Raw genomic sequence first — 23,967 nt, 5'->3', positions numbered from 1 at the left:
ATTTCGAGCCGCCGTGATGGTTCAGTGGTTATGGCGCTCGGCTGCTGACCCGAAAGACGCAGGTTCGATCCTGCCCGCAGTGGTTGAATTTCAGTGGAGGCGAAATTTTAGGGGCCCGTGTACTGTGCGATGTCAGTGCACATTTAAGAACCCCGGGTGGTCTAGATTTCTGGAGCCCTTCACTACGGCGTCCTTCATGGTCCGAGTTGCTTTGGGGGCGTTAAACCCAAATAAACCAATCACTCATTTCGACTCGCGACTGACCTGACTTACTGACTTATTTTTGAGTGAGGACTCATCTGGACTCGCTTATATTGTCGCACGACTCATGTGGGCTCACTCATTTCGACTCAGGACTCACCTGTACTCACTCGCTTCGACTGACTCAGGACTCCTATAAGTTCACAGATTGGACAGTTGAGTTGCTTTTATACCCAACTGCTCAAGTTACACGCCTAAACTAGTCACGCCTAAAATCGTCATAGTCAAAATAGTCAGCCTAAACACGCCTAGAATAGTCATAGAAGGAAAAATGCCTAAAGCGTGGAAAACAGCAGTGATAGTGCCATTGCTGAAACATGGAAAACCACCGACTTCCCCAACTAGCTTAGGCCGATAGCCCTCACAAGCTTCCTCGTGAAATCTTTTGAAAGTGTCCTTAACATAAGATTAACATTTGTACTTGAAACCTGCAAACTTCTTGATGCCCATCAATGTGATTATAAAAAGGGATGCTCAACGACAGACCATTTAGTTTGCCTCGAAAACACAATAAGAGAAGCTTTTATATACAAACAGCACTGTCTTGCCATTTTCTTCGATATGGAGAAAGCGTATGATACAACCTGGAGGTTTGGGATCCTCCGCGACCTAGGCGACCTCGGTATCCACGGTAGGATGTTAAACTGCCTCACTGACTTCCTTTCCGACCGCTCATTTCAAGTACGCCTGGGATCAACCCTGTCCACGAGCTTCGTTCAAGAGAACGGGGTTCCTCAGGGATGTATTTTAAGCATGACATTGTTTATTATAAAAATGAATTCCATAAGTAAAATAATGCCAGAGTCCATCCTGTATTTAGTATGCGTTGATGATGTTCAAATAGCCTGCACATCCTCAAACATTGCAACATGTGAGAGACAAATACAGTTGACAATGAATAAACTAGTGACCTGGGCAGATCAGAATGGTTTCCAGTTTTCCACACACGAAACAGTAGCCATCCTTTTCTCGCTGAAACACGGCATACAAGTCGACCCATTCGTACACCTGAACGGAACACAGATACCCGTCAAAAATGAGCACAAATTTCTAGGGATAACTTTTGATAAAAAATTCACTTTCCTGCCCCATATAAACACACTGAAAAAGAAAGCCTCCGGATTCGTAAATATACTCAAGGTACTGTCGCGCAAACGTTGGGGTGCTGACAGGATATGTCTTTTGCAAATTTTTTTGCGCCATTGTACGCTCTACCTTAGATTACGGATGTATAGTTTACGGGTCAGCGAGACCTTCGTACCTGAAACGTCTAGATCCAATACATAATTTAGGTTTGCGTCTTTCCTCTGGTGCTTACAGAACGTCACCCATTAACAGCCTATAGGTAGAAACTAATGAACCGTCACTTACAGACAGACGAGCCATGCTTACCAGCTCGTACATTCTAAAAATCCGTTCTTTACAAAAACATTTATGTTAACATATAGCTACGAAGTACCCATCTCGAACGCTCTTTAACAACAAACATCAAGCTACCAGGCCACTGCTCTTGTGATTTGAAGAGATGTGCCAGAATCTTGGCGTCCTAAACACATTACTTGATATTGCGCAAAGGCGAGATGCACTACTTCCATGGCGCAATTTCCCTGCAATATGTGATTTTTCTCTTACACGCTTCCGGAAGAAACAAACTCCACAACAGCATATCATATAAGAATTTCTTGCACTGGAGGAAAAGTACAGTACTTTCAGAGCTTTTTATACAGATGGTTCAAAAACGGATGCCTACGTAGGAAGCGCAGTGGTACAAGGGAATTGGATTGAAATAGTAAGGCTTCCACAGTGTGCCTCCATTTTCCCTGCCGAATGTTACGCGATCTCTGGAGCGGTACAAAAAATATTAAACGAGAACGTTGCAAACAGTATCATATACACAGGCTCGCTAAGTGTGCTTACAGCCCTTCACTCTAAAAATGCAGTCACTCCTATACTTGGTGATATCATACACAACATAGTAATAGCCGCAGCTAAAGGACAAAACGCAAAACTCTGCTGGGTACCAAGCCATACCGGAATTAAAGGCAATGAAAGAGCGGGCTTCTCAACGTGTACAGTACGTGTTGAGTGGCATCTGAACCAAGTCACTCGCACGTGGATAATCTAGTCCGGAGAAAATGTTGCTTATTTTGCACGAAACGCGACCACAGAATGGAAAAAGCCAATTCAGCAGCGAGAAGAGGTAATCGATGCATTGTGGGTATGAAAAATGAGATCCATGCACGGGGACAGAATGCCGAAAAAACTCCGGACCATAATCAGCTTGGCATTCTTTCCGGCTTTCCGCAGCAGCGCCTTGCGGAAAGTCAACTTCACGTGACTGCATGTTCCCTTTAACAGTGTACCATACTGTACTTCATTACCGCGAATGCAGAACTTGCTGTCTTAAATTATCTGAAGTATGCAGTTTTTCATTTTGGTTTTTCTTGTGTGCTATTCTTTTAAGTCTTCACACGGAAACTGCATTTAGCAAAAAAAAAAAAAAAAGGTGGATTTTTCTCAGTTTCGTTATATTTAGGGTTATCTGTAGCAGTTTTGGGTGGTATGAACATTTTGTGGGGTCTAGGGGAACTTTTTGCTACTGTATTCAGTATGCAGTGAAGTCAACCAAATGCACATTATCTGGGGTGAAATTAACAAATTTGGATAAGTAAAAAGTAATGTTGATCAGTTTTAACTGTGTCGTTTTGTGCTATTGGTAGGTGCAGGTTGAAAAAAATGCATTTAAAAAAAGAGTTCTTGCATGCAGAATTAAATGTAGGCATCCTAATATTATATGTAAAAAATAAAAACGCAATTCAGTTCTTGAAAAATCTTGCAAGCAGGCCTCTCCACGTAGCCGTTGACCCAGTAGGGAACTTGGCAAGGCTTGTATTTAAAACATTTGAAGTAACACATCAATACCTGAGTCTATGTGCCAGGAAACATTCCTCTAAGTAGGGCCATCTAGTCTGTAATTAAAACATGTTTTGTAAAATTCATTTTTGTTTGTATGTGTGTAGATGTGCGTGTGTGCACAGGGGATGAGTACCCACTTCTTGGCGTCAGTATTCTTGACTATAAGTGGGTTATTCAGTGGTGAGTTGTAGCTAGGCTGTTGTACATGTATTTTTAGGAGACATTAATATCCATCATAACATCATTGTGGTCTTCGTGCAGGTTCTTTATGTGGACTATGGGAGTCTTTCTGTGGTACCAAAAAAGGAGCTGCGCATATTGCGGTAAGTTGCTACAGGTGAAAATAGCAGTGCACGAAATCAAGTGTACAGTCGAATTTTCTTGTTTGACCTAATGGTAGCACAGAAATTCAGCTTTGGTTATCTGAAGCATAATAAAATATGTATTTTGAAATTGTCAGCAAATTAATCCTTTGTTTGCTTCATAAAGCATGGCAGTCCTTGCACTTGTAAAGTAGACCTGTAGGTTAACAATCATGAAATAATTAGGTACAATGAAATCTCATCAATTCTAAGTCATTGGGACCGTGAAAAATATATGAATTAACCGACCACAGCAGAAAAATGGACCCAGATAAAAAAGTTTGTTGCTGAAATGGGCTACCTTTTCTGGACGAACTTTGGGATGGTTGCCATATATTGCTGCATAAAAGTCTGTCCTGCACATAGCTCATGCTGGCCAAAAAGAAAGTTTACTCCAAATGCGAGTCTGCGCATACTCCCCTCAACCCTCCCCCCTTTCTGCTTCTCGTGCTTTATCCCACCACCACATTTTTTTAGTTGTCGTTTCAGAGAATCTCGCTACTTGCAAAATGAGCACTGTATAATGCAGCTACAGTAAAACCTCGTTGATTCATTAAAAAAAAAAAACTTATTCAGGAAAACATACGATTCAAACCACCTAAATTTTAGAAATACAACTTTTGAATGAGGTACAAAGACATTTATTGGTAATTTCACTTCATAAAAATTTCTATTAGCATTTCTAGCACAAGGTCTGAACAGCTGCGGTTCTAGTGCTCGCAGAATCTGGGCCGCATTTGCGTTGTGTTAAATGCGGGATGAACTTAGCAACACACCGGGTTCCTCGATGACAGCTTCAAAAAGCAGCCAGAATTTTTCTGAATTTTCGGGTGCTTCGCCTCCTTGCCACCTAAACAGTGCTGGGAGGCCACTGCCACAGCTAACTGTCACAGCTTAGCTGCCGCGGTGGCTGAGTGGTTACGGCGCTCGGCTGCTGGCCCGAAAGACGCGGGTTCGATCCCGGCCGCGGTGGTCAAATTTCGATGGAGGCGAAATTCTAGAGGCCCATGTACTGTGCGATGTCAGTGCACGTTAAAGAACCCCAGGTGGTCGAAATTTCCGGAGCCCTTCACTACAGCGTCTCTCATAGCCTGAGTCTCTTTGGGTCGTTAAACCTCTATAAACCATAACTGTCGCAGCATTCTTGCTTTTCATGCTGCATTTCCCGTACCCAGGCCACTCGTATGTAAGCATACCGTTGTAGTTCTCAGATGCTTTGCCCTCGAGCGCTTAGGCTCCACAAAGAAGCCACTGCATTTTTTCTCTTCGTGTTACGTCCCTGCAGAAATGGCCAGCTCGTAATTCAGTGCTAGTTTGTGTGTGTGTGCTTGCTTGCGTGGTGTTTTGCCCTCTTCTACCAAAGCACTGCAAAGAAGCCGTTATGGTGAGTGGCTGCCGCTGCATTCCAGCTCATGTCGCATGCCCCCAGATTCGGTCCACTTGTATGTTTGAACATGTGTGGTTGATCGCTAAATGTATTATATGACTAGAATCTGTGGAAATTTTAAACATAGTTGCTGTGAAGTCACGTTGTCCGGGAACATATTTTACCGGAAGAAAACTCGAAGACTATCTCCCGGAAGACTATCTTGTCATCGAGAGTAGATGTAAGCATGAACTACACTGCAGGAAAGGCGTACCGTAATCTGGGATGGCTCATAGATACCGAAAGCCTCACAAGAGTCGGGGGTAGTGTCCCTCATTAGCCACTTTTCTTTCCTTTAGCTTTTCTTCACCAACGACAGCATGCCTGGCTGTCTTCCCCACTTTTTACTTATGGCAAACAGCGCCTGCCTAGTGCCGAAGAAGAGGGGATGATCCCAGCACTTGCTACATAGAATGCTGGGACATTCGCTGCGGCTGGACACTGCCGTCATCGTTTCCGCCAACCACCACGTCGAACAACAAATTAAAGCTGGTTACTGGCCGTGTTGATAGATGGCACCACGGGACCTGTGTTCTAGGGTTCACATGCATTACGTAATGACGGCAATTCGTGTGGCACTGTTGCCAAGCTTATCAAGTGCCATCAGGACTGCACTTACGTCTCTCAGGCTGCAGGGCAAAACTTGGGCTCCTTCACACAGCGCGATAGCTTCGGCCACCACGGGACCACTAAGACTCTGTTGTTGACGCATGCGCTGCTTCGCCTTTTTTTTTTTTAATGCCTGGAGCCCCATGTGTCCTTCCGGAAACAGATGCTGGCATGGGGCATGTTCTACCTGCTGCTTGTTGCGAACTACCTTAGGCCGACCCCCAATATTGCTTGGTTGTTTTTCCAAAGAAAGGTCGACATGCACGCGGCGGTACTATTGTAATCTGAGATGCCAGTAACTTAGCCTTCTAACCCCGACACACCACTCAAAGAAACGGCGCAGTCAACCAGTCGCGGGCACGCAGCAAGAAGTGCGCATTGCGGGACAAGCACAGGCATGCGTTTAGACGATTCGCAAGCCATACCGTAGACTGGTTCTTTGGATGGAAGTACTGGGCTGGGGTGCTTTGCATATTAAGTATCTGTATCACTCTGCTGCACCACCTCGCGGCTCTTAAGGGGCCAGCGTTTCACCGGTTTGCTGCGAAATCGGGATAGGGATTCCTACCTAGCACCCCATATATACTATCTTCGAATTAACCGGGCTGGTGCAAGCCACCAGTTCGAGTTATCTGATCCGGTCAGATTTGCATTAGAAATTACGGGACTGCAAAAATTCTTCAAATTGTCCAGGATTTCGAATTAACCAAGTTTGAATTATTGTGGTTTTACTGTATTCGCTTCGTATTCACTTCGGTATTCGGTATTTGCACATGCCTACAGTGCACCTATGCTCGCAGCACTCTTCATGCAGTGATGTGCCGCCCGCCAGCATGCTGGCTAACCTGCTTCACATCAAAGCCACAGTAGATGGGGCTTTCGAACTAGCCATTGCCAATCACAAAATGTCTAGTCCCGTTACCAGTACCCTTTCTTGCACCGCCGCGGTAGCTCAGCAGTTTTAGTGCTCGGCTGCTGATCCAAAAGACATGGGTTTGATTCCAGCCACGGCAGCTGTATTTCGAAGGAGACAAAATGCTAGAGGCCTGTATGCTGTGCGATGTCAGTGAACGGAACTTCAGGTGGTCGAAGTTATCCCGAGTCCTCCGCTACATTGTCCCTTATAGCCTGAGTCTCTTTGGGACACTAAACTCCATAAACCAACCAGTACACTACATTAAGAGGGTTTCGAATTGGGCTAGTTGGTAGTTACTATGGTCACAAATAATTGTGCTTTTGGGATGACTTGGGGCAACGCAGGGACGACACAACACTGGTGCGCAAACTGTCAACTTAGGTTTATTGCGGTGTGCACACAATACTGAGTGACCCAGCTAACTTGAGCCAAAGGTTAAAAATCAATTATTAGAGGCATGCGAGTGAAACCAGTTGCATATTGGTGACAGCCATCTTGCGCACCACCGGCAATTTTTTGTTCCGCAATTAATTAATATTTAATTAAGTTTGGTTATAACAAATAACAAATTGCATTTGAATAGTTGTCGAGCACATTCAGAAACCCCCATTCCACCATTTATGATGAGGAAATCCTCACGTGCGTTTTTTTTTTTTTACAGCTCTAAAGAAAGCCTGCGAAATACAAAATAAACCACGTGGCTATCACACTTGTGCGCCACGATTGTGCTGCTCTCAAGCGTGGTTTGAGCAAACGAAATCGCTGCAGCCTTTACTCGACGGCCTCGCAGCATCGGCAGGCTGATAAGTTGGTGGCGGCAACTCGCACCGTCACTTGTGCCACTGGCTGACGCAGACGAGAAGCCGTGGCATGCAGCCGTCATTCTCCGGCAGTGATCGCCGCCATCTTCGTCTCATTCCAAAGAGCAGCTTTTCGTGCTCAATTTCGCGCCATTGGTGTGCTTTCACGCTTATTGGTTGCAGAAAAAAAAAAGGTGCCAAAAAAAGTCCCAACGTGCGCTGCTATTTGCTAGTCAGTGCGCATGACTGAAACATGTCATCCGATTGGCTGACACGTTTCCCGTCGTCTGCTGGACGCATCTGTGGCAAGCGGGAATCATCTTGTCCGAGTATCGTCGTTGGTGCGCTTTCGGAAAGAAGAGTTGGGAAAGAAGAGGAAAATGTCACTCATTTGCAACTTTAAGAAGGAGAACTCTGCGGAAAGCGCAAGCATCGTGGATATACCACCGCCCAAATCTAGGAAGCTGGACGTCTGCACTGTAAATGAGGCATGATACTCCATTGAGCAGTCGCAACTAGAAAATGAACATTTAGGCACTAAAAATAATCATTTGGGCGCCAAAAATAGACACCAAAAACTGCAGTTTCTACACAACATGTTCAGAAATAAACATCATAAATGCTGCAAAAAATGTGCCTGTGGGGACCGGGTTAGGCCTAACCGCAACAGCAGCTGCGGACACGGAAACCTGGGACAGTGGTCGTGTTCGGCGAGGCAACCAAATGCTGCAACCTTCCGAGGTCGAAGCAATTACTAGGAAAGCGCATGGAAAACTGCAGCAGATCGCATCAACTCCCGCAACGAAACGCAAGGCTGCTTTCTTGGGTGGAACCGAAGACACCGCAACTACCGTAGTTTGAAATCTGCACAAGTCGGCAGAAAATGTGTAGCGCACGCTGAAAAAGTGCCATGTCAGTGCTAGTGAGCAAGCCGTGGCTGTTAGCAATTTCCCAAGGCCACTGGATGGATAACTGAATTTTACTTCAGTAAACAGCACTAGGTTTGTTTTTCTCAGAATGCGAATTTTGGAGTCTGAGCAAATTTTTAAGTGGCATATCTCAGCATCTGTAACTGAGAGAACTATAATTCTTTTTTTAGCATTTAGCTAGGTGATCTGAGCATGCAATGTTGGGAACAGATTTTTCAGTTAAGGCTAAGTTTTTTTAATGATGTAGCTCTTAATTGCATGTTTGTAAAAGTTTGTGGCATGAATTTCATTGTGCTGTGAAGTCACTAATGATGGTAAAATTAGAAAACTGTCTCCAACATTGCGTTCCATTTTCTTTCTGGAGTCTAACAATGTGCCATTTTTGAGCCTTTATGTTTTACTTTTCTCTCTATTATTCTGATGAACAATGGAGGGCTAATTATTACAGCTTGAGAACTAATTAACCTATCAAAAAAGTAATGACATTTTTAAAATCATCATGAGGAACTGGTGAAGGTTATGCGATTTCATTAAGTATGGCAGAGAAATAAAAAAATTTTCTCCTGAAGCAGCCTTCCCCCTTAAACGAGCAGTGAACTTTCGAGAACCAGAAGCAACAACAATAATCTGGAAAAATGTGGAAGGAGTTGCGCATGGCTGTGATAAATCGAGAAGTCTGGTCGCATCTCACATCACAAACAAAATGACGAAGCTGCGTGCCGGTTACATTAAGTGTGAACAAACAGTACAAAGATTTGCTGCAGTATACCGAATTTTCTGCCATATGGGGGTTTGATGATAGTGAACAGTAGTGCTATTTGTTTGCATAGGGTTTTTAAGGGGTTAGCCTGACTGTTTGATAAAACTAATAGTTTGATATATCCAGGTTTGATGTGTCCGGTATTGGCTATATGTTGTTCAACTGTTATTTTTTTTTTCAAGGCACATGCCACTGATCCACATTATATTCTAAGTAAAATTGTGCACATTTGGTATTGCGCAAACCAGAGATGTTCTGTGGCTGCTAACTGGAGGCCGTCATCGCAATATACAGTAGAATCTTGGTGATACAAACCGGTTGATACAAATTCGCGAAATTCCCCGGCCAAAGTGCATTGTGTACGATGTGTGGAATTTCAGATGTTCCAAACTTTCTCCCTCGCCTCTACGGATAATACGAACGCGTGAGCTGTGACCACATCCTCGAGCACTAAGCGCTGCCTGCACATCGCCGACGTCAAGATCGCTAATTGCGCAGTACACACCACGCGCAGTGAGCAGCGGCAGTGCGCGGCCCACACGGCATCAAAGTCGCGATCGCTAATCGTGCAGTACGCACCACGAGTAGCGAGCTGTGGGCGCATAGCAGCGAATAAATCTCGTTAGCCGTAAACAGATCTGCGTGAATGCATTTTTCGTGCTTCTGCATACGAATTGTGTTCGTTTGGATGATACGAATTTTTTTTCGCCCCGTGAGGTTCATGTCACCGAGATTCTACTGTAGCAGGTTTTTCTCTGCTTTCTTAATGAGATGTGAATTCAGTGAGCATGAATTATTGAAAGAAGGCTGCAGTTCGAGGTTCGTGAATATGTGGGACGAGCATGTGCTGCTGAATTCTTTTGCAATTTTGTGTTATGGAACTTGGTTTTGCCCTCGTTATGTTTTCAGCATACAGGAGAACCTTGATGATACGAATTTTGCATGGTCATGAAAAATATTTTTGTCATCTGAAATTCTTATCTTCCAGAACAAACAGATCTGTATGCAAAAGCACAGAAATTCGTTCACGCATATCTGTCTACAGCTGACGGGATTTATTTTCTGCAGTGCGCCGCCACTTGGTTCTTATGGTGCATGCCTCACGACTAGTGTTTCAACGTCAAGGATGTACGGGAAGCGCTTAGTGTTGAGGGTACGGTTGTGGCTCGCGGGTGTGTCTCATTCGTTGTGGCGCAGGAGTATGCTCGGAACATTTTAATTCTGCACTTACTTGGCCAGGGAATTTTATAAATTCATATCAACCATGCTTGTATCATCTGGATTCTATTTTTATAGGTATGTTGTAAGAGCGCACTAGATTTGTGTGGTGCACAGTGCGAGCTCTAATATATTTTTCCCTGGAAAATTTTTTTACTACTTTCAGAAATGAGTTTTTTGACTTGCCAGCTCAAGCAATACGAGCTTCATTGGGACATCTGGTGCCCACATCTCCAGTAAGTGTGTTTTGGCACTTTGAAGAGCGTTGTTCAAATTCTGCATGGTTCTACACTCAACTTCAAAAACAGTTCAAGTGACACGTGGCATTCGTGCTGTGTGAGTCAGTCACCGTCCAATTGAACACTAAGCTCTAGGCTGTCATCTTTGAGCATTCAGCTGGTACAGCACACGTAGCAGAGCTTTCAATGGAGAGCAGGCTTTCAGTCCACTTTCCTTTCTCTTGGAACAGTTCTGTGGAACTACCGTAATGAATGAATGATGTTAAGAACAAGAGTTGTAGAGTTACTGAGTTTGACACGAGTGGACAAAATGATCCGTGAGCTGAAATGCAGCTTGGACACTTGAGCTGACTGCAACTGAATTTGGAAGCTCCAGAACAAATTCCTGTCACCTTCCTTTGACAGTTCACTTCAGCTCAGATGGCCTAGTTGAATAGGTCAAGTGATAAGATGGTGGTCTACAGACTACAGTCGAAACATGATATATCGAACAGCACGGTGATCGCAAAATAGTTCAATATAGCCAGAATTCGATATATAAAATCGCGTAGAATACGCATTAAAAACTAGTAGAAATCAACCAATGAGCCAATCGTGGTACAATAGATACTCACGTGAAGCTTCAAACAAAGTATTTACAGTTGAATCCCGGCACAACGAATGCCGCTTCAACGAAATTTTCGCCACAACGAAGTATTTTTTATTCCCCGCGAAATCACCATAGGAGTTAATGCATTAAAATTCTCTCGGAAACGAATTACTTTGTTAGCACGCATTCGCTTCTACGAATTTTTTGCGAGCCTTCACTGGTCAGTGGCCCGCCTTTCTTCAAAAGTTGGGTGCTGTACGAGATTATTCCCTGCTAAAGCAGTGGCTTGGAGCAGCTAAATAATGCACGGAATATATGCTTATTACATTTTCATGTATTCTTTATTAAAAAATTTGGTTGGGAGTCATTTACTCGTCATAGGGAAGCAGCGAGGGGACTTGTTGGCACCGTGCGAAGGCCGCCGGCTGTACGAGGGCCAAAGACAAATCCAAATCCAGTCGCCAGCCTCCCCTCCCTGCCTTCTCCGCAGCCCTTGCCGCCATTTCCTCGTGTGTCGGTGTGTAATGATCGTCGATCTCTCGCTGCAGTCTGATCTCGTCGATCGCCTCTGCCATGTCGCCGCCAATGAAGAAGCGAAAGTTTATTTCGCTAGAAGAAAAGGATAGAATTATCACCGAAGTGGAAAGCGGGAAGAAGGCAGTTATTGCCGCAGATTTTGGCATCGCGCCGAGTTTGCTATCGGCGATTTTGAAGAACAAGGACAGCATTAGGAAGGCACTTTCATCGGGCACTTCAGCGCAGTACAAGAAAGTGACGCAACCAACGTATGAAGAGCTCGACAAGGCTGTCTGTGCTTGGTTCGTTGATATGCGAGCAACAAACATGCCCCTGAGCGTTAAAATCGTGTAGCAGAAGGCCCTAAATTATGCTTGCTTGCTAGGGCTGAACGACTTTAAGGCAAGCATAGGATGGCTGAATCGCTTTAAAGAAAGGCATAACATCGTCGGCAAGGTTTTGTGCGGTGAATCGGCATCTGCGGACGTTGACGGCGCATCAGCATGGGCGGCGGACAACATGACTGACATAATGAGCAGTTACGCTCCGTCTGATATCTATAACGCTGACGAGACGGGCCTCTTTTATGAGATGCTGCCAGCGAAGACGCTTGATTTTAAAGGGCAGCGTTGCCACGGAGGCAAACATAGCAAGAAACGAGTGACTGTGCTGCTGTGCACAAATGTGGATGGGTCGGACAAACGCCCCCCGTTAGTTATTGGCAAAAGTGCAAAACTGCGCTGCTGCAAGGGGAATAGGAGCCTACCTGTCAAGTACGTGGCAAACAGCCGATCGTGGATGACCCGTGCCATTTTTGCTAACTGGGTGGTGGCACTTGACCGCAACATGAGCAGACAAAATCGAAAGGTTTGTTTGCTCTTGGACAATTGTTCAGTGCACCGCATTGACGACGTCAAGCTGTCAAGTGTGGAGCTGAAGTCCTTCCCGCCGAACTGTACCTCAGTCATTCAACCCCTGGACCAAGGCATCATCCGGAGCATGAAGTCTTCCTACTGGGAGAGGTTGATCTAGCGGCTTCCCCTGAACACCGACACTGGTAAGGAGACGAAAGTCAATCTTTTCATGGGTTTAGAAATGATGGCTGCGGCATGGAGAACAACACGGCGCAGTGTCATCCGCAACTGCTTCAAGCACACCGGCTTTGTCGACAGCAAGGTGACCAGCACGACTGCAGCCGCGGAAAGTGTACCATCGTCGTTGACTCCGGGGATTGTCGTTACTTGGAAATCGCTTCAGGTAGCTGGAAACGTCCCTGCTGGCATAGCGCTGGACGATTTCCTCGACGCTGACGCGGATGTGATTGTTCATGAGGAACGAAGGGATGAAGACATCATCAAAAGTGTTTGCGAGCCGGAAGAGCCGTCCCATCATGAAGACGACTCCGCTCAAGATTTACCTGCCCCGGCAGCTTTATCGCAGGTACTGGATGCCTTCGACTTTATTAGAAAATTCCTTGGCACACACGATGACGACGTTACGATGTCGCTGTAAACAGAGTGCAAGAATCGTGTGACATTGCTGCTGGCAGTGAAACGCAAGCAGGCTAAGCTCACAGATTTCTGGCAATAAAACTATGTTTTGCTGGAGTTATTGCCTTGCATTTTTGGTTAATTTCTCGACAGCGAAATTTCGCGACAACGAAATTTCTCGTGCGTCCAGTCGATTTCGTTGTAGTGGGATTCAACTGTATTTCTTTGGCTGAAAGTACTGTAGCAGCGTTGCCTGCTTCATATTGGCAACCACGTGCTTAACCACAGCCTCCTCAACATAGTCTAAATGAGCCGCAGGCGATAGTCCAGTGCTGCCTTGTATTGCGCCGCAGTAGCGGCTTACAAGGGCCAAAGGAGCTACAGCCTCAGTTGCAGTCGGGAGCGGGGCAACATCAGCGCTTGCGGAATCAACCTCAGCAGCATCTTTGTTTGGCCGCTCAGCAGTAACTTCTGCTGCGATCTCAACGCCTGTCAACTCCGCCACTGTTCCGTTGCTGTCGTCACCGGCAACGAAGTCGTCAATGCACATGCTCTGTGGCTTAGCACCGACAACACCAACCACGCCACGACAGGCCTAAGCCATAGAATAAAGAACCACCTAAGCGATCACAGTGATCACACCAATCACACACGATAACGTCGACTGGCATAGTACAAGCGGCGGCGCGAGGAGTCAGTGCAGCAAATGCAGTGTGTCGTTGACGTTTTCCTATGACGCCGCTACGTTCAAATGGCGCGATCAATGTCTTCAGCTATCGCTGTGCGCAGCAGTCGGGAGCATCCATCGCGCCGCCGCTATCTTCGAGGGTGTTGCGAGAAAGCTCGCCTCCTGTCAACAAAGCGCACGTGGTGTGGAGTGGCGGAGTTCGATATATCCATTTTACATCCGGCCCTGTTCGAAATAAAAAAAAATTAAAAATGCATGTGATTTTCCGCGTGATATAGAAAGTGTTCGATATACGCATAATTCAATATATCAGTGTTCGATATATCGAGGTTTGACCGTACTTTTTTAAGTCTGTGATACTTCTTGCCATGATATGTTCTCAAATTGTACGGTAAGTTGTGTTCCTTGTTAATGTGGTTTCTAATCTGCAGCTTGCATTAATTGATTGCTTTGACAACGTGCAAACAAGTGCTATCGGAAGAAGTGCATTAAGCACTGACCTTGAGCTTGCCAGCACTTGATTGTCCTGGCTCTTTGCAACGTTCAGAGTTTTCACAGAAATTACAATTCAGTCAAAAATGCTTGAAATTAAAATAGCAAAATACCAGTTATATATTTTTTTTTTTGTGGCTGCACATGACATGACGACAATTCATAACTTTTGCAGGAAGTGCTGTTTAACTGTAGCCTGCTGCAGTTCTTTTCAGTTGCAGTTGCAAAGCTGAACTGCTGTTCGGTTGAACAGCAGTTGAAGCTACCTGTGTAGCAAGGGTATTAGAAGGGGAAAAGTCAGATATTTGAACACACTGCAATATCGGCTGCCCTCAACACGATTAATGGGGGGATGCAGATCTGTTCTATTTAATTCCGGCACATTGCTGCATGGTTGAAAATGTCTGTTTGAGCCAAAATACAGTCGACGACCGAAAATTCGAACAACTGAATTTTTGGACATGCTTGATTATTCGGACTTTTTCGTGGCACCGCGACATGGCTCATAGAGCCAATGTATAAAAGCGCCTGAAATTTCAGACGCACTGCAACTGACTGCTCGATTTTTCGGACCTTGTTCCCACTCGCCGCCATATAATGTGTACAGTGGAACCTCATTACTTCAAACTGCAGGAGAGATCGAAAACTTGATCGAATAAAACGAAATTCAAGCTTAAAGGGGGCCTTTGTGATACTGAAATTCTGCGAGAGTCGGCACATTGCGCCCGCGTGATTTCGAATTCGTACGGTTCTTGAACGTCTTCCGCCGCACAAACTTTTTTAAAAGCAGTCAGAGTTCGCGGAACTCATCTATGCCAAGTCTTCCATTTCGAATACGGAAAGAGGTAACAGCAAAGCGCGTGGGAGGTATATTGCTTCCCGGAGACTGCGAGCGCGGGAGGAAATGGTTGTGCATTTTAAAGCGTGGTCAGCGTACCCGTGGCAAAACGCACCGCAACCCTGACTTTTCTATTGTAAAGCCGTAAATAATTGGCGTTTCGATGACAGGCAAGACGCCTGTCATTATACACAAGCCACCGCAGAGTGCATATCGCCGAATACGATGCCGATTTTGCCTCTAGTCGCTAGGCCTAATGACAGAGGCCAACGCCGACAGAGCGCTTGCTTCGGCCGTTTCTCGATTCTTGTTGTTTCGCCATCTTCGCATTTTCGCTCTGGGCCGTCGTACTGCAGGCGCAATGCAGCTCCCGCAGCGGCATGTTCGCTTTCCCGTTTAGACTTTGCCCCAACCTGTGCATTCATCGGCGACATGCTGAGGGCAACACAACTGACCTCTCCCTCTAGCATAATACCAGTAAGTTCGAAATTTTTTGGTGAAATTTGATTTTCTGGACTGCCTGATTTTTCGGTCGTTTTCGCGGTCCCTAGAGGGTCCGAAAAATCGGTCGTTGACTTTATGCTGAAGTGCCGGAAAGCAGTGATCTAAAGAGCTATGTGGTGGCAGGTATCAGCAGCAGGTACAAAGAATGGAGAAAGGAAAATGGAGAGCTACAGTGCCAGGTTTACTTTTTGGTGGTGCTGGATAAATAATAAGGCATTAGTTTATAACATGCCACTTGGTCTCTGCTGTTGTGGTCTTGGTTGTACAAATTTATTTATTTAGCTGCTCCATGCTCACTTATTCTGGGGCAAAGTGCTGTGGCACTGGTGCAGAGTGTTAAAGGGACACTGAGGACTTCGTCCAGTTATTTATTGTTCTGAGTAAAAATCAATCATTTGGCTCTTTGTGGCTATGGGAATGTTTGGCAGAAAAAGGTCATTTATTGCTGGGAGAATTGGATATAAGAATGGAACATCTCTTTTTCGCCGCCACTCTATGCGAATTCGGGATGTGAAAAATAAAAATGACTCCGTGGTCACCTTTGGGAAGGGAGTGGAAAACTGTTTCTTGTGAAAATGGCCGGTGGTGGTGATGCCTGCATTTCAATTCTTGGTTTTTTATAGCTTATAAAAGTTCAGTTTTCAGTGGAAGTGCTTTTTCTTATTAGAACTTAGTAATTTATATTGTCACGACTCGGTAGAACCCCGAGCAGAGCTTACAGATAAACCGGTTTACTGGTCAACCAGCAAGAGTCCTCGCACGTTTCAGCTTCTTCCTCTTCCAGCCTCGCGCTCGTAGACCCATTCATCATCTTTGGCGTCTTCTTGCATGCAGCATTTGCCCCCCCCTCCTCAGGAAGCATCATCTCGATGATCACAAAAGGAAGTAGGAGGTCAAGATCGGTCCGAGTAGTACAGCTTCACACGTACAGCATGGACGACGTCGACTTGTTGATGGCGTCGCTTGGATGTGGATAACCCGTCTGGCACCACCTCATACGTTACGTCGGTTAAACGTCTCAGCACAATATAGGGCACGAAGTATCGCCGTAATAGTTTTTCTGAGAGTCTACAGCGGCGAATAGGCGCCCAGACCCACACTTCGTCGCCAGGTTCATGCATGACATGTTTGTGGCGAAGATTGTAGCGTCGTGCATCAGACTCCTGCTGAGTTGTGATGCGCACACGCGCGAGTTGGCGAGCTTCCTCTGTGCGCTGTGCGAATTCCTCGGCGTCCTGATTGACATCGTCGCCGTCGGCATTCAGGAGCAACATGGCATCCAGCATAGTTGTCACTGGTCGCCCATGAAGAAGGCTGAAAGGCGTCATGCGAGTGGTGTCTTGTTGTGCCGTATTGTAGGCGAACGGGACGTAGGGAAGAATTTCGTCCCAATTCTTGTGGCCCATGTCGACGTACATACAGAGCATGTCTGCGATTGTCTTATTGAGGCGTTCCGTCAATCCATTGGTTTGAAGGTGATAGGCTGTCGTTTTACGATGACTGGTACCGCTTAGGCGGAGAACAGTTTCCAAAAGCTCGGCTGTAAAGGCAGTTCCTCGGTCAGTTATAATGAGTGCCGGAGCGCCATGCCTGAGGACAATGTTCTCAACGAAGAACCGAGCTGCTTCGGCGGTGGTACCCCTGGGCAGAGCCTTCGTCTTCGCGTAGCGAGTTAGATAATCGGTGGCAACAATTATCCATTTATTCCCTGCAGTAGACGTCGGAAATGGTCCCAGGAGGTCCATGCCAATTTGCTTGAAAGGTGTCTTTGGCACTTGAAGAGGGTGGAGTAGGCCGGCTGGTTTTTCAGGGGGTGATTTATGACGTTGGCAGTCTACGCACGTCCGTACATAGTGCTTCACTGTCGCCGGTAGTTTCGGCCAGTAGTATCCGCGCTGTACTCTAGCCAACATGCGGGTGTAGCCAATGTGGCCGGCAGTTGGCTCGTCGTGGCACGCTTGCAAGACTTCGGTGCGAAGAGCTGTTGGGATGACAAGTAGATGACTGTTCCCCCCCGGACGGAAGTTCTTGTAGATTACGTCGTTGCGAAGAAAGAATGAAGAGAGGCTGCGTGCGAAAATCTTAGGCACATCCATAGTTCGCTTCTCCAAGAAATCAATAAGAGGGCACAATTCCTGGTCCTCTCTATGCTGTTGGGAAAGAGTTGCGTCATCTATGACTCCTAAAAAAGAAGTGTCTTCATCGGTCATGGTAGAGGGTTCGACCAGTGCTCGCGAAAGGCATTTAGCATCCGCATGCTTTTTTCTGGATTTGTAAATAACCACCATGTCGAACTCTAGTAACCGAAGGCTCCAACGCGCTAGTCTCCCTGAAGGGTCCTTTAAGTTCGTCAGCAAACAGAGAGAGTGATGGTTGCTAACGACTTGAAAGGGGTGAGCGTGCAAGTAAGGGCGGAATTTCTTAACCGCCCATACCACTGCAAGGCATTCTTTTTCTGTTGCTGAGTAGTTCGCTTCTGCTTTAGACAGAGTCCTGCTGGCATAAGCAATCACTTTCTCCACACCATCCTGGCGCTGCACCAGTACAGCACCTAAACCCACATTGCTCGCATCGGTATGATGCGAGCATTGTGGGTAGGGGCGTAGGGTAGTGGCGTCGTCATCAAAGTGCGCCAGGGCAGGTGGCGTCTGTAGACATCTCCAGAGCTCATTATAAGCTTGGTGCTCTTCTTCACCCCAGCGAAAGGCAGCATTGTCGCTTGTCAGTGAAGTTAATAGCCAGGCAATGCGTGAGAACCCAGCAATAAATCGACGGTAATAGGCGCAAAATCCTAGGAAGCGCCGCAACGTCTTTTTGTTCGTAGGTGTTGGGAACTTCGCGACTGCGGCGAGCTTTTCTGGATCAGGCCGGACACTTTCTTGGCTAACGACGTGTCCTAAGAATTGCAGCTCCTCGCAACCGGAGTGGCACTTCTCGGGTTTTAGTGGGAGGCCCACAGATCATAATGCCTGAAAGACAGCTAGCAAACAGCGTAGATGCTCCTCGAAGGGGGCCGAAAACACGATCACGTCGTCAAGATACACCAGGCATGTTTGCCACTTGAGTCCCGAGAGCACAGTGTCCATCAGCCTCTGAAATGTAGCTGGTGCCGAGCATAAACCGAATGGAAGAAGCTTAAACTCATACAATCCGTTGGGAGTGATGAATGCTGTCTTCTCCCGATCCCTCTCATCTACTTCGATTTGCCAATATTCACTTTTCAAATGTATTGAAGAGAAGTAACGTGCATTTTGTAGCCGACCAAGGGAATCATCGATGCGAGGGACAGGTACACGTCTTTTTTGGTCACTTGATTGAGCTTGCGGTAGTCAATGCAAAATCGTAAGCTGCCGACCATTTTTTTGTTTTAAGAAGTACCACGGGGGAAGCCCAGGGACTCTGTGACAGCTGGATAACGTCATCTCTAAGCATTTCGGCTACCTGGCGCTGAATGGCTTCGCGTTCTTTCGGGGCCACACGATAAAGATTTTGTTGAATCGGGCGAATCGCATCATCCGTGATAATTCGATGTTTTATGGCCAAAGGCAATTGGCAGATCCGCGATTCTGAAACAAAACAGTCTCGAAAGTGATCTATGAGATCCAAAAGGCGTTCCCGTTCTGAAGACGACAAATTCGGGCTCACATCGACGATGGTTGCAGGCGCTTTGCTCACTGGTCCTTCCTTTTGCAGCACAAAACAGTCTTGCGCACTTGGGAGGCTGTCGAAAAAGGCCACAGTTGTGCCTTTCGAAATTTTCCGACGCTTGTCGCTGAAGTTTGTCAGCAGCACTTCGGTGTGCCCGTTGGCCGAATTGACTAGCTCTCGAGCTATATAAACACCTCGGCTGAGTATCAGGGTGACTGCCCGTTCGGCGACGCCATCGCCAGTATGCGCCACATCGCACTTTACTTCAACAAGAGAGCATGATCGCGGAGGTAATGTTACTGTCTCATTGGCGACACGTAAGGGCAACAGTAGTACTTTCGCATAACTTATTTATTTATTTATTTATTTGTTCCTCAAAGGTCCACGAGGGACATTACACGGGGAGTGGGCTGAGAAGACAATTAGCATGAATACAGATGATGTTCGAGGGCTGTTTTGAACCTGCTGTAGTCGATGATGGTTGCCACTTCAGATGGAAGGTCATTCCAGTCTCGGGCTGTTTTCAGGAAAAAAGACTGGTGATATGTTTCGGTGCGCGCTTTCACAGGGTAGACAGCGTTAGGGTGACAATTATGGGAAATACGATGAGCGCGTGTGATAGGAACAATTTCGTGATTAAAAGTATGGAAAAATTTATGATATAAGGAAAGACGGGCGATCTTGCGATGACAGGCCAATGTGGGGAGATTAAGCTGAAACCTTAGTGCGGAAACGCTATGTACCCTAAGGGCCCTTTCGGCCATTACATAGGGAGGGAGTCAATTAAAGAATGTTGATTCTAAAAATCACTTAAATAAAGCCGCATTTCATCCCCGCAGGGGGGCGCCTGCAGCTTGCAGGCGTTGGTGAGTGGCGATACCACGGGTTCCCGAGCATCCGCAGGGATATCCCTGCAGGGGGATGATGGTGAACACTGCATCACCACGGACCCGAGCACCCGCGCCTAGCCATGTGTGGCATTGCCGTGTCCGGGGAAAAGGGGATCCTGGTGGTTGAGCCGATGCCGAGCGTTTGGACCTTTAAGGCCCCTCTTCGGAGGCAACACACCACTTTGGCCCCAGCTTCCTGTAGACGGCACCTCCGGCCTGACTCGACCGGGGAAATCAGCAGTCGCCTTTTCCTATCCTCCCCTTTATCTTTCACTTTCCTACACCTTTCTAACAACTATCCTGTCTCCTACTCACTTCTTCGGTTTTCCTTTTTTCCTGGCGGCAAGGGTGTGGTCAACCTTGTGTGGCCAACCACCCTGAGTTGCGTCATATTTGGTTATAGTTAAGGTGTACAGCTGGCGTGGGCAGGCCTTCATTGCAAGTTCCTGTCCCGTCCCCTAGTTGGGCTCCATGGTGGGTGGCTGGCACCATGACCAAAAAACTTAATTTTTTATGGCTCCCCCGCTTTCAAAACCTGATCGCTCTCTGAAAAGAGGGCGGAACGAGGCAGAAGATTTTTTCTCAAAAAAGAAACCTACATTCTCTAAGTTCCATGTCATACACAGTCAATGTGAAGAAAAGCAAGCTCGTATAATATCCCCATTTCTCGTCTCTAAATGTTTAACCGATACCTTGGGCCCCGGCTACAAGGTCTCAAAAATGGCCAGCGGTGACTTACTGCTTGAACTGCGTGATATACCCAATCCCCGCCGATGCTTAAATTGTCAGAAGTTCGGCCACGGCTCACAGAGTTGCCACGGTCGCAAAACTTGCGCAAAACGTGCCTCGAAGGATCACCATTCTGATGAATGTAACGCAGCCCTGCGCTGCGCAAACTGTGAAGGGGATCACGCTGCGTACTCCAGGGCGTGCCCGTCCTGGAAAAAGGAAATGGAAATAATCAGCATAAAGACTAAAGAAAATATTTCATTTAAAGAAGCGAGGAGGCGATTTGCCCTCACCAATACATTCGCCTTCGCAGCGAAACCCAACGTCGCTGATGTGGTGCGCAAGGGCGTAGCACCACACAGCACTCCGGTACCTGCCGAGGCCGCTTCCACCGAGCCTATGGCAGGGCCATCCACGCCCCAGGCAGGGACAGCGAAGGCTGCTCTGCCACCCTCAAAGCAGGGAGCGCCGGTCCATGGGTCGGCATCCTGTAGGACTTCCCCCCGTCGGGGGAGGCCTGAGACTAACACAACCGCGGCCCCTCCGCGGTCCTCCAGCACCTCTGTTGAGGTGATGGATACAACTCCCACTCCGCCTGCTGTACAGTGGCGGAACAGCTCTCTGGAGCGAAAAAAAGACAGACCCCTCATAACGGGTCAAAACACAAACATGGCTTTTTTAGTTCAGTGGAACTGCAGAGGCCTGTTGAGAAATTATGGTGACATAACAGATATTTTAGGGTCAATGCTGCCCATAGCCTTATGTCTTCAGGAGACCAATCTTGGTCCGCAACATGTGAATATCTTAAAACACTATAAAACGTATCGACGCGATCGCGAGCAGTCTAATAGACTCTCGGGTGGCGTCGCAGTTGTCATTCAAAGCGGCGTCCCTGCTCAAGAAGTCAAACTTAACACAAAACTTGAGGCAGTTGCAGTTAGCGTTGTTGCCTACAAAACAATAACAGTATGTTCTGTATATCTTTCCCGCACATCACATTAACAATCTAAGATTTAGAAGGCCTGATTGATCAACTGCCGGAGCCATATCTGGTAGTTGGCGATTTTAACGCTCACTCCCCATTTTGGGGAAGCGAACGATGTGACTCAAGGGGACAAATAATCGAAGATTTTATCCTCTCAAATAATATTTGTCTTATTAAATACGGCAAAAGCCACTTATTGTTGCCCAAGCTCGGCAAAAATGAGCTTCCTCGATTTAGCTTTCGCATCACCATCACTTTTTAACGATTTTAAACTGGATGTTTTAAATGACCCTCTGGGAAGTGATCACCTACCTACTATCATCAGCCTCTCATCGTCTACTCCAGTCATCCCCACAAGACCACGGCGCTGGAAACTTCAGCTCTCCGACTGGTCACTTTTTACAGCAAGTGCCACACTAGAAAAAGAATTTTGTGAAGACCTCAGCATAGACGAAATTAATGAAAAGTTTACTACATGCATAATATCGGCCGCTACACTAGTCATACCACGAACAGCAGGACTCGTGCACAAAAAACAAAGTATGGTGTACACAAGAATGCACATTGGCAAAAAAAACCAACAAAATAAAGCTTGGGGCTCTCTGCGTCGGTATCCCACAGCGGAGAACTTGATTGCCTTTAAGAGGGCCAAGGCCAGAGCGTGATTCGTTCGAAGAAATGCCAAGAAATCCTCGTGGCAGAAATATGTGTCCTCAATAAACAGCTCAGTAACCTAAAAAAAAAAAAATGTGGGAAAAGATTCGTAGATTCAGTAGTGACCATACCCCTTTCACACTTCCTCTATTGACTACACCCGGGACACAAACATCATTAGAAGAACAGGCCAACATACTGGGTGAGCATTTTTCTGAAGTTTCCAGTTCGTCCAATTACACAAACACGTTCCAGAAGTACAAAGCAATACAGTTAAAACTCGATTTAACGAAGTTGAGGGGAGCCGTGAATTATTTCGTTAAATCGAGAACTTCGTTAAATTGAATGAGGCATTTCTTGGGCACATAATTCAGTACATTCGATTACAGTAAAACCTCGTTAAAACGTACCCGCTTAAACAGTACTTTCGTTTTAAAAGTAGTAAAGTCAAGTCCCCGACTGAGCACCCATTGAACATAATGCATTTTGCATCCGCATAAACCGTACCAGCTTATCGCGGTCGTATCGGTTAGCACGTACCATTTTCACTTTTCGTCGCACTCGCGCGTGACGAATTCACGCCGGTAGCACCGACCCAAAGGACGGTTCGGCTAGCGGCGCAACAATCTTCCCTAAATACCGCCGACGGGACGGCAAACCACACAGCTAATGACAAATTGGCGCCAAAGTTGGTAATCATACAACTAGCGCAATCTTTGGGGGTCCGTATGGTCATCGTCATGACCCCCCGCGGTACTTTCGAGTGGGTAGCGCCAACACCACGACCGGCGCCGCTAGCGCGTATGAAAAGAAACAACAAAAATTCTTACTCGACAAGAAAGGCCCGAGGGGACTACAAATTTATTTTCCGCCAAAGAAGTCGGTGATCTTTGCCTGCGTGCGCTTTGTGAGCAACGGCCGCACCGATTTCTCGTAGGTCTGAAGTGCGTCCAGTGCGTCTTCCGTCCCCTCGTGTGCGCCGGCAAAATGTCGCAGCAGATCGAGAGCATCCATCACCTGACCTGGTGTCGGCACGGGAGCTTCGGCACCTGCAGGGTCGTCGGCAGCGTCTTCAGCCGTCACTCCCTCCACGCTTCCTACAAGCCGCAACATATCGGCATCAGTCAAAACTTCTGTTGTGACTGCGTTTGCGTCGGCGTTCACGTAGTCTGAGAAACTTATGCCTGTGGGCACTTCATCCACTGAGCGAAGGTGTTCCCAGGCATCTTCATCCTCGTGCACGGCGCTCGCGCAGTCCGGACCAGCTTCGGCAGTTTCAGGGCCTAGTGTACCGAAACCGGCAGTCCTGAAGCAGTTGACAATTATCGACGGCCTCAATGCTCTCCAAGCCGCCGCCACCATCTCAACCGCCATAAAAATATCTATTTTCGTCTCGCGCTTCAGCTCCAGGTTGAGGAGAACTCTGTCGACGACTCGACGCTTGTATGCGCACTTCACGCTATTAATTATCCCTTGATCCAAGGGCTGAACCACGGACGTTGCGTTTG

The 23,967-nt window shown here is 46.7% G+C and overlaps 1 protein-coding gene across 2 annotated transcripts in view; it reads left to right on the top strand.

Annotated features, from left to right (window-relative positions):
• The window catches only part of LOC144115380 (uncharacterized), a 152,680-nt gene that overhangs the window by 68,451 nt on the left and 60,262 nt on the right, over positions 1 to 23,967 (top strand). For both annotated transcript variants that reach the window (XM_077649747.1, XM_077649748.1), the window contains exons 10-11: positions 3,439 to 3,500; positions 10,364 to 10,433. In XM_077649747.1, the coding sequence (XP_077505873.1) occupies positions 3,439 to 3,500; positions 10,364 to 10,433 (132 nt within the window). The remainder of the gene's footprint in view (positions 1 to 3,438; positions 3,501 to 10,363; positions 10,434 to 23,967) is intronic.

The sequence above is a fragment of the Amblyomma americanum genome, chromosome 1 (assembly GCF_052857255.1).
Source record: "Amblyomma americanum isolate KBUSLIRL-KWMA chromosome 1, ASM5285725v1, whole genome shotgun sequence".
NCBI classification, from domain to species: domain Eukaryota; kingdom Metazoa; phylum Arthropoda; class Arachnida; order Ixodida; family Ixodidae; genus Amblyomma; species Amblyomma americanum.
The sequence above is the reverse complement of the archived record's forward strand: the minus strand, read 5'-3'. Positions and strand labels throughout refer to the sequence as shown.